This window comes from Mus caroli, chromosome 3 (genome assembly GCF_900094665.2).
Source record: "Mus caroli chromosome 3, CAROLI_EIJ_v1.1, whole genome shotgun sequence".
NCBI classification, from domain to species: domain Eukaryota; kingdom Metazoa; phylum Chordata; class Mammalia; order Rodentia; family Muridae; genus Mus; species Mus caroli.
Window position 1 is genome coordinate 132,656,089 of NC_034572.1, and position 11,296 is coordinate 132,667,384.

The window sequence follows — 11,296 nt, forward strand, 5'->3', positions numbered from 1 at the left end:
GACTTGCTTCAGTAGGCAAGCTTTCCCCTTTTCAGATGTTCCCATTTCTTGGCACTCCCCACCTCAACCCTCTGCGCTCCCAGCTTTCCTTTAGAAATCTTGATGGGCTGCGGGTCAGAATCAGTAGTGACTTTATTCAGAGGATGCTTATGTGAAAGGAGTGAAGGGGGACTTTGCTGATCCCAAACCCTGTTTTGGGGTCCCGAGCTTTCCTATTCCACCCGTCCCCGCCTCTTTCCCCCCAACCCCCGGGTCTTTCCAGTCACCCTGATTTACAGGGAGAGCAAATCAAAGTCAAATTAATTCGCCTCCTTCTAATGCGTTTCTAGGGCTTTTCTGCGCAGCGAAGGTATTCCGGGACAGGAAGCAGGTGAGCTGAGGCGAAGCTGAGGCGCAGCACCGCCCTGCCTAGCGCAGGGAGCTTCGTCAGACTCTACAAGACATCTCCGAGCTCTGAGCGCTCGGCCGGAAATGCTCCGAGGCCGGAGCCGGAAGTGCGCCTACGGGCCCGAGTCCTTCCGGCCTCTGCCCTTCCAAGGCTTCCGGGAGGCGGGGAGTGGGCGGGGCCATATCCGGAAGCTCAGGCGGCTAAGCCGTGTCTCTGGCGTGGCCCGTAAGCGCTGAGTTGAACGCTGGTGGGCGGGGCCTCTGGCTGCTGTCCTCGCCACTTTACCTCTGTGTGGAGGACCCGGGGGAAAGCTGACGCCGCCGAGCCAGTCAGCATGCAGCTTGCACACTAGCCCTGCGTGTAGGGACGACGCAGGCCGCCTGCGAGCGCCCGTCTAGTTTCCGGTCCCGTGGGCCCCGCCCCTCATCACTATGTACGACCGTGCTCCCCGCTGGCTGGGCTGTGCCAACCGGGGCAGCACCGAGGAGCACGTGGGGCCTGGGACCTACCAGGTACCTTTTCCTAAGCAGCAGGCCACAGGTAAGATGCTGATGGCCAGCTTGCGGTGACAGACGGCCCGCCTTCAGCCTGCCCTCACGTTAAACACAAAGTCAAAAAGGACCACTATTCAGAAATGTAACATGTCGCAGGCAGAGAGGATAATAGAACCAGGATTTTGATTCCTTGGCTCTTGACTGTATGAAATACAAGTTAGTGACTATATGAAATGCAATACTTGCTTCTGCACACACTTTAATCAGGTTTATTTACCACGATGTAGTTGTTTACATTTCTATTCTGTATTATCACTTACAAATAGGATCCCGTCCCCAATCTCCCCCACTCCCCCGAGTGAAATTATCTGACCACCCCTGGCTTTATACTGAGACCCTCTTTCTACATTCTGTGAAAAGTTATAGCCTTCAGGGGTGGCCTAGGGACTAATAATTTAAGTAGTTAATTGCTTTTCTTCATTTCTCATCTCCCTACCCCCACCCAACCCCCAGTTTGTGAATTAGGTCCAACTTTTAATAAATATTTCTAATTTGGTCTCTGCTTTTAAAGTTCTGACTTTTTTTTTTTTTTGAGTTTAATACCACCCAAATTCTAGTGGTTTCTTTTGTAAACCTGCATTTTTCAGTAGATATAAAATACCTCCCCACCCCCCTTAAAGTTCCAGGAGTGAGTACTCTGTTTACATCCCTGCTCCATTATGGTTGGTTTAAGTTTCTCTGGACATGGTAAAATTCTGTTTGTGTTTCAGATCACAAATTTTACATCTTTTCAGCATCTGTCCTCAGCATTTTTGGTACCTGTGCCAACTACTGTTGAGATGGTATAAGCATGTATTCCCCAGAATCTTGTGTTTACCTGTGACCATCTGTAATGGGCACACCTATGATGCTTTTGCACACCTATAACTTTTTTTGACCTTTATTTTGGTACAGCTGACCACTTTCTTTGTTGCTTTCTGTCTCATTTTTTTTCCTGCTGTTCAGTACCTGACACATGATTCGGTGCTGAATCAAGGAATCATGTTTTGTTTTGTTTTTTTCCCCCCACTAATCATGCACAGCTAAAGTTAAAAGATACTTAGCTTTACATCTTTTTCTTGTTGCTTTGCTCATTGTACTTTCTTATTCATATCTGCTACTTCAATTACCATTTATATCCAGCCACTCCCAAGTGAAATTCTTTATAGAGATACAAGTGGTTTATGTCTCTAGGTTTCCCACAGGCATAAAGTCTGTGTCGTTGTCAGTCACTTTACGGGCATCCTTGCACGGCTGGTCTACGCTTTAGAACTAACTCTAGCTTGCTTTTTTTGCCTGGTCATTTCTCCTGGCCTTTAAGACCATTGGTTAAATGTTCACAATCTCCGAAATTCTTCCCCTTTGTTCATAGCTACCCAATTTAATACAAGTCCAATTTATTTTTTTCTCAATTAAACCAGTAACATGTTGTTTCTGTCTCAGTGTCATAATTTTATCTTACATTTTGTGTTTAGTAGTATGTTTAAAAAACATATGTTATTTGAAAAACAAAAAAATATATTTTTGTAACGGCAGGGTTAAAAAATCTAAACTTGTCAATGGCAGTAGAATTCTTTTTGTTCTCACCCCTGGTCTTGTGTTCCATTTAGTCTGATCTTTCCAAACACCTGTACAAAGCTCCTACACATGACCTACAGTTCAGCCATTCTAACTTGATAATATTCTTAAGATCATTCTTTGTCACTTCTGTTCTTTTGCAGCTGTTAATACATGTGCCCAGTGTGTTCTATGCTCCTCCTCCTCCTGGCTTGTTCCTACTTATTCTTGATATTCAATTGAAATAAAAATCTCCGACTAGTCTTACTTTTCCATCCTTCTGGCTTATGGTAACTTTTTTGGTAGCAGTTTGATTCTATCACACACACACACACACACACACACAAGCTCCACCAAAATGTAAACTAATTGAGAGCAGGGATCATGATGTTTACTCCATTCTTAGTTTTCAAGCCAGTAAAACAATGTTCTTAGTGAAAAATACCTTGTAGCAACGGATAAACTAATGGGCCACATTAAAAGTTTCTATGGGGTGGGTGAGATGGCTTAATGGGTAAAGCCACTTACTGCCAAACTTGATGACTGGAGCTTACTAACTGACTCTTACAAGTTGTCATCTGTCTTCCACACGTACACACACACACACACACACACACACACAGACACACATACACACACAAAACAACACCTCCAAAACACTATGGCTTTTGTTAATAAAGGGTAGTATGTAGGATATAGTCAGCCCTGTATACTAACTTAAAGGATAATATGTAGGATATAGTCAGCCCTGTATACTAACTTAAAGGATTATACTTTGTTCACTTTTGAAGTAAGTTTAAAAATTCTGTGCTTGGGAACTCTGAGGAGATTGTGTGTGTGTGTGTGCATGTTATGCTGTTCAGGGCAACATGTTTATAATTGATAGAACAGGTGTTTCTGAGCATTTTTCTGCTAGATTTCTTGATGAGATGATTTAAAAGCAGCTACCATGCTATTTCATGCATGTTTATAATAGGTAATTTACTGAACTGTGCAGAGGTGTCCATCTATTTCAATGAAAGATTAGGTGTATGTTAAGAGTCTGATGTGGAAAGGAAAGATGGAGGGACCTTGTGTAACTTAATTGTTACAGCTAACCTCACAAGAGGGACAGATCTTGTAGTGTTAGGATATTCTCAACCTAGTGGTCTCCTTTTTCCTCTTTATCTTACTTAGCCAACCCTCCAGTATACTAGCTCCATGTTTTCCTATTTAATATACTAATTGATAGCTTTGGTTTTAGGTCGTTTGATCAGGAATAAACTAAGATTTGTATCCTTAATGGATCAGGACTGAGCTGTTGTGCTTTTATGAGTGGGAAAGAGAATGGATATTCAAATTCCACAGGCAAAAAAGAGCTGTGTCTTGCTTTTTTTTTTTTTTTTTTTTACAACTAATCTGAGAAGGAAGCATATCTTCTTAAAGCAATGTTTCCCTAAGGAGAGGTAGCTTAGTCTACCATCTTATCACATGAGAAAACAAATTCTTTTAAAAATACATGCCTATCCTGGTATGGTGTCAGGAGTATTTCATTACTTTTTAAATGTACTTACAAAGTGAACAGCACCCAACATTAGCTATCTATGTGGAATATGTATCAGTCAACTAAACTGGACAATAGCATCTTCTAGTTATTTTCTTTTGTAGCATTCTTCTTTGAAGGAGAAGTTTTATCTGCCACCAGTGCAGGGTGGAAGGAGATTGATCGGTGGTCCTGTAGATGCACCTATATGTTTATGCTGACAAGAATGATTTTATTGTCCTAGCTAGTCAGAATATAGATAATGCACATATCAGGGAGTGCAGTTGTGACATAGGTTTAGATAATTAACGTATATGTGATTGCTGTGTACACTGGTATCTCTGCAGATTAATGCCTGTTTCAATGACCTTGTTGTTTTATATGTGAAGAACACCCTTTGCTTTGTGGCTGTCATTGTGGCTGCATAACTTGTCTTTTCATCACATACTGGACACCTTCTTTTGTAGAATGGACTTTTATTGCTTTGTGCCAGTTTGATTTATCTTTTGCTGTTGGCACATCAAACTCAATATATCCCAAACTGAACTCATTCCTTTTAAATCTTTTCTTCTCCCATGCTCTTAATTTCTCTTTTCTGTCAGTTTGATTTATCATTGTAAGGTACCACTTCATATGTCAGCTTATTTATATACCCCACATCAAATTCTACTAATGTGAATTCTCTGGAGCACTCTTCATTTTGGACCTTAGACATTGGCAGCATAGATAGTATGATAATTGTCTTTACTTAATTTCTCCATCATTTGAAATCAGGTTTTTATCTTTTACTGTACTTTCTTTATTACGCAGGCTTATAGAATACATAATACAGTATACAAAATATCCAGTATTATGAATGACTAACAAAATGTATAATATAGAAAACCAGTTATTCTTTATTGTTGATTGTGAAGAGTATTGCAAGACTACCTTATGCCCACCAGTGATAAAAGTAACAACACAGAAGGTTTTTAAAAAAAATATTTTAAAGCTTAGGTCTTTCAGCTAGAGCAATCTCCCAGCTACTCTAACCCCACTAATCCTGCCATTATACTCTGTTATGTGGTCAGTCCTACAGCTCTGCTCTGCTCTAGTCCATCCATCCACAGGTAAGGAAGAACAAATACTTACACAATATGAGACAGAGGATGGGCTATAGAAATAACAATACCGAGGTCCTGCTAGTATTTAACTCTCTTCCAGTACAGAATTAACAATTGAATATACAGAGACACACCTTCACACACGCTACTCCAACAGCAGAGTATTATGGTAGTCACCAAACATCCTGGCTGTATGGAATTAGTCTAGTTTTAGCACTTGAGAGCCAATGTTTGGGGAAAACCAGGTGTGATGGTTTGTATATTCTTATACCAGGGAGTGGCACCATTTGGAGGTGTGGCCTTGTTGGAATAAATTGATGATAATGGACTCTGAACCTGTAAACCAGCCCCAATTAAGTGTTGTTTCTTATAAGACTTGCCTTGGTCATGGTGTCTGTTCACAGCAGTAAAGCCCTAACTAAGACACCAGGCCAGTTGGAAATTCTGAGAAACATGTAAACATTAGTACACAGCTACAAATAAAACGGAAGAGGACCTATCTATGTGAAAATTATCATTACGGTTATGTAATTTATGTTTTTGTTGGATTCATAACTCCATGTGTACTTGAGCTCTGTAACAGAAGATTATGGTTAATTTTGGAAAATTCCAATGAAGATTTTATGAATAGTAGATTTCTTCTTCATTGCCCATTTCTTTTATATACAGAGTTTAAAGCCACACATATTTGTTATATACGCTAACATCAATGATATGAGGAATGGATGTATTGTGTTCTTTTTCACCTTCTTAAAATAAATTTAGTAGGCGACCCAGATTTGCGACCCAGATTTGTCTCTTACAGTGATTACTTGTTCCAGCGAAGTTTATATCATTGATCCGTCAACTTTTGTTTAGAATTAGGCAATCAAGAAGTATTTACTGAGCACCAATTATGTGCCAAAGCATCATCAATAACTTGCTGTCAATCTGGTTTAAATTATCTCCATCTCAGTTCTCTCTCTTTCTCGCTCTCTCGCTCTTGCACCCTCTCCCTTTCTGCCTCCCTCTACCTCTATGTCTCTCCCTCTAAGTCTCTCTTGGTGCATCCTAGGTATGTGCTCTATCACTGAAATACTTCTTTAGCAATGTCTATAACTTTATTTACATACGTATATGTATCACACACACATATAATATTTGCTATTTAAGATCACAGAACAGTGGCCTTTGGTAGATAAAATGTTTTCTCAGCTAAATGTAGCTGTCACATGTGACTAGAAGAGGAAAAAGGCCAGAGAAGCAGCTCAGTGGCGAAGGTTCTTGCTGCATAGGCATCAGCATCTGAGTTTGTATCCCAGTGCCCACCTGCAGTCAACCACTGTTGTGTGGTTCTGTAATCTCAGTGCAGGGCTAGCTAGGCCAGGGCTGGGGATACACTGGCAAGCTAGTCTAATCACCATTTTGAAAGTTCTACGATCAGTGAGGCCCTGTCTCAAAGAATAAGTTGGAAAGGCATGGAAGAAGGTCCCTGATGACCTCTGGCTTCCATACACTTATCTACAAGTCAGCACATTTAGACACATGTATGTACACATATGGATAACAAATTCAAACACACACACACACACACACACACANANANANAGAGAGAGAGAGAGAGAGAGAGAGAGAGAGAGAGAGAGAGAGAGAGAGAGGAGAAATTTTGTTGTTTAGTAAGGTCACTCCTATAGGGTCTCATATTTAATAGACAATAATAAGAATTGTCATCTTAAATGAGAATTTTAAAAGTGTTATAACTTGTAAGAATAGATCTTAGTTCTGAAAATATAGTCTTAATTCTGAGACTATTTTCTCAGAAATCTCTCTGATGTACTGTTATGTGTCACTAGAGTGACTGAGTTGTTTTTTTTATAGGTTGCTATGCACCATTTCTTTCTCTGAGTTCCAAAACAAGTGCTTATGTTGTCTCCTCTGACGCTGGCCAAGCTGTTCCAGGTCCAGCACACTACAACGTATCACAAGCACAGGTGTGTTTACAATGTTATAAGTGGCTGAGTTAAAGACAACCATGTTTTCCTAACCAGATCCAGAGGCACACACGTATAACTCCAGCATTGAAAGTTCAAGGCTAACCTTGACTACACTGTACCACACATTTATAACCCCAATATTGCAAGTTTAAGACTAATCTTAGGCTAAAATACCAATAAAAATCAGACAAAATGCATATTTCTTGTCTCAATAATAAATAATAGAGTGCCATTTTCTGTATTTTATTTCCTCCCCCCATATCTTTCTCTTTTAAATCTTTATTTTCATAATTCAAACAATAGAATGTAAATGCACTTGCTGTTGACTTCCTGTGTGTTTTTCATGATTTTTGATGGTTGTATATGGTTGTGCCAGGGAGTGGCACTATTAGGAAGTGTGGCCTTATAGGAGTAGGTGTGTCACTGTGGGTGTGGGCTTTAAGATCCTCTTCCTAGCTGCCTAGAAGTCAGTCTTCTCTTAGAGGCCTGCAGATGAAGATGTAGAACTCTCAGCTCCTCTTGTACCATGCTTGCCTGGATGCTGCCATGTTCCCCACGTGATTATACTGGACTGAATCTCTGAACCTGTAAGCCAACCCCAATGTTGTCCTTATAAGAGTTGCCTTCATCACAGTGTCTGTTTACAGCAGTAAAGCCCTGACTAAGACATTATTCTGTATCTGCTATGTGCTATAAAACATGGTTGTATGTGTTTCAGTGGGTCCACAAGAGTAACAGAATGGGACTCTTGAATGAATTTTGGTGTCTGAAAATTGTACAAATGGTCACGATATGTAGGATATGTAGGTAGCAGTGGGGTGAGTATTTTTGTGCTATACTTTAAAGTCACAATGTTGCTGTGTCACATTTGTTTTCTGTTTTTGCATAACCTTGCAGGTCTATGACCAAAATAAAATGACCCTATTCATGATCAGAAATATGTATATTCTGAAGATACTGCACACAAACACATCAATGTTAAGCCACAAGCTTTCCCTTCTTGTTCTCTCCCATGATAATGCATTAATATCAATATCACAATATAAGATGTTTTATAAACTTGCTAACTTTCATAGTCTTTACAAATTCAAACACTTTAAAAATTATTCTCTTTAAAAATCCAAAGTCTCTGCAAAACCCTCAACTCTCTTTAAAAGTTCAGTGTCTCAACTGTGGTCTGCTGTAAAGTGAGAATCAGTTAAATATTTTTTTTCCAAGAGGGCAGAACAAGGGCACAGTCACAATATGCATAAAGCAAAGCCAAGGTCCAGCAGTGGAAATCTCAGCGGCAGACTTCTGGAATTCACTCTCACTAGTTTGGATTCCTCCTATGGGCCTGAGTTCTCTGGTTCCACCCTCTACAACCTACACAGCTTCTCCTAGACTCATGCTAGCTTTTCACCAAGGCTTGGCTGTCCTTGGTGTTCATCCCATGAGTCCAGTGTCTCCAAAATGTTGGGGTCTTCTGCTGCAAATGGGCTGCACTTTTACCAATACTGTATCCTGGGATTTCTTCAAGGTGCCAAGCCTCAACTCTTTGCATGACCCTTTTGATGCTGGGGCTTTCATTGCTAGTGAGACTGTACCTTCACCAATGGCTTCTTCTGGCCTCTGAGAGTGTCAAGCCTCAGCTAATCTCATGACTCTTTTATGACTTCAAATCCAGTACCATTTGGGAGACTTACACATGGCCAAATTTGACTGCCAGCAAGAAGTACAACTTTGGTCATCCTAGAACATGGCTTCTGTGTGTTGACCCTGAGTTCACCTCAGTGTTGCTGGTCTCTTTAATCACCACTAATTTCTCAGCTCCAGCTAACCAACATCAGTTCTCTTAGTAAAGCAAGAGGTTCACTGTAGTGGTGCTGGCCTCTTGTTAATCACAGCTGGCTCTTCAGCGTCAGCTGACAAAAACCACAGATTCTTAATTCAGAATGGCAAATGGCCCCAATAGAATCCTTAACTTACTCTCAAACTTCCTGCTGAAACTTCACAAGCCAGGCTTCCATCATCTGCATTTCTCTCAACACTTACCATCCAAATTCAGGCATAATAAACAGCTCACCAAGATTTGAACAGGCAATGAATTTTGTAGTCTAAAGTTCCAAAGTCTTTCCACAATCCTCCCCCAAACAATATGACCACGTTTGTCACAGCAATTAGCTCTCTGTGTGTGTCTTAGGGTTCCTGTTGCTGTGATCAAACAACATGACCCAAAGCAACTTAGGGGAAGAAAGGGTTTATTTGGCTTACATTGATTTACACATCACTGTTCATCTTGGAAGGACAGGAACTTGGAAGCAGGAGCTGATGCTGAGATCATTGAAGAGCACTGCTTACTGGCTGCTCCTTGTGGCTGCACATCCTGCTTTCTTATAGAAAACAGACAGGACCACTAGCCTGTTTCCCTCCCCAGAATGGGCTGGGCCCTCCCCAATCAATCACTAATTAAGAGAATACCCAGTTTTACCCACTGCCATTTAGGTAAAATTCTCTCTTTTCAGTGACTACAGCTTTTGTCAAGTTTAGGTAAAACTAGTCAGCATAGAAGGCCAAACTTGTTACTAAAATAGTCTGAAAATTCAGTTCGTAAGCATCCAGTTTTCCAATGATGTGTAGCAGAGTCCCTTTAACTCTACTTGGGACGTTTGGAAAATCCTGACTTTGATTCCCCCCCACCCCCTTTTTTGTACTCTCTTAGAATACTCTAAACGGTGGTAAATTTTGGTATGAGCTTAGAGTCAAAATGGATAATTATTATTTCAGTATCTTCTTAGAAGAACTTGGTGTCTCAACTTTCTCAAATTCCATTTCAAAACTACTTGTTCATAAAATTTTATATTTATAAAATAGGAATCATGAAGCACTTCTTGAATTACTAAATAATTTTTACCTCCAATTTAGTATAAAATAAAAGGAGGCCGTAGTCTGCAAAACCGAGAGAAGCGATTTAAGAAACTTATTTCGGATGGTCCAGGACCTGCGAGCTACAATTGGCCTTCTCTTGGGACATTATGTATCATAACCAGACAGGTACTGTAAGCTAAGGAACATCTGCAGTGTGTCACTTCTTCAGTAGCTTCTCATGACAGTTCTTTTAGATAAAATAAAAAAGAAATCCTAAGCAGTGTGTTTGATGTTGGAAATGTTAAAAGGCCTTACTATAAAGCTTGGTATAGTCTTACTATTCATATTGTGGTTATTTTATAATTAGATGAGCATTAAATACTTTTTATAGACTTTAGTTTTTAACTATATAAGCATTATACTTCATTTTATTCTTGTTTATTTTATGGTCCTGGGGACTCAGGGTCTTGTGTGTGCTAGATAGATGCCTAACCATTGAGCTGTGTCTATGGGTTCCTGTCTTCTTCTTGATTATTCTGTAAGGACAGTGTAAGCCCTGAGTAGGCAGCAGGAAGATTTAAAAGCCTGCTGATCTATGCTCTGACGTTTAGTGATTGTGTGTAAATACCTGTTAACACACAGTGACATCAGCATGCTTCCTGGGCTGCAGGGGTGGCCTGCTGTTGGAGAACATTTGCTGAGCCTCTGTGAGGTTCTGAATTCTAGCTCTAGAGCCACACAGAACAAAACATGATGCCTGAAGGAAGAAAGGCAGCAGTTTCTCTGGGAGACAGAGGCAGTTGCTGTTTAAAGACAACATTTGTAAAGTGGTAGATGAATGTTCGTGAATCGAGATGCTTTAGGGATTTATAGGACTGCTGCACTACAGAAGACCTAGAGGGTTAATGGAGGAGACTGATTTTGAGATGGGCCTTGAAGTGTAGGATTGGAATATGCATTCTAGGAATGGAGTGTAGTTATTTTCACCCCAAAGCCCTACACTATTGAAATAAATAGCATTATTTAATATGGATTTGGTCATCTTTTATAGACTAGAGTGGATATCTATGTCTATCTGTCTTTCTGTCTATCTATCTATCTATCTATCTATCTATCTATCTATCTATCTATCTATCTATCTATCTATCTGTTGATGTTTTGTCAGTTTCTCTGTGTAGTCCTACTGTCCTGGAACTTGCTCTATAAAGCAGGCAGGCCTTGAACTCACAGAGATCTACCTGTCGCCTCTCTGCCTCTGCCTCTCTGCCTCTGCCTTTGCCTCTCTGCCTCTGCCTCTCTGCCTCTGCCTCTGCCTCTGCCTCTGCCTCTGCCTCTGCCTCTGCCTCTGCCTCTGCCTCTGCCTCTGCCTCTGC

At 40.6% G+C, this 11,296-nt stretch overlaps 1 protein-coding gene across 1 annotated transcript in view; it reads left to right on the top strand.

The window, feature by feature from the left end:
* Positions 1–578: 578 nt before the first annotated feature.
* Stpg2 (sperm tail PG-rich repeat containing 2) overlaps positions 579–11,296 on the top strand; it is a 436,171-nt gene continuing 425,453 nt past the window's right edge. The window contains exons 1-3 of the mRNA XM_021158500.2: positions 579–928; positions 6,961–7,073; positions 9,981–10,109. Coding sequence (XP_021014159.1) covers positions 820–928; positions 6,961–7,073; positions 9,981–10,109 — 351 coding nt within the window. The 5' untranslated portion in view covers positions 579–819. The remainder of the gene's footprint in view (positions 929–6,960; positions 7,074–9,980; positions 10,110–11,296) is intronic.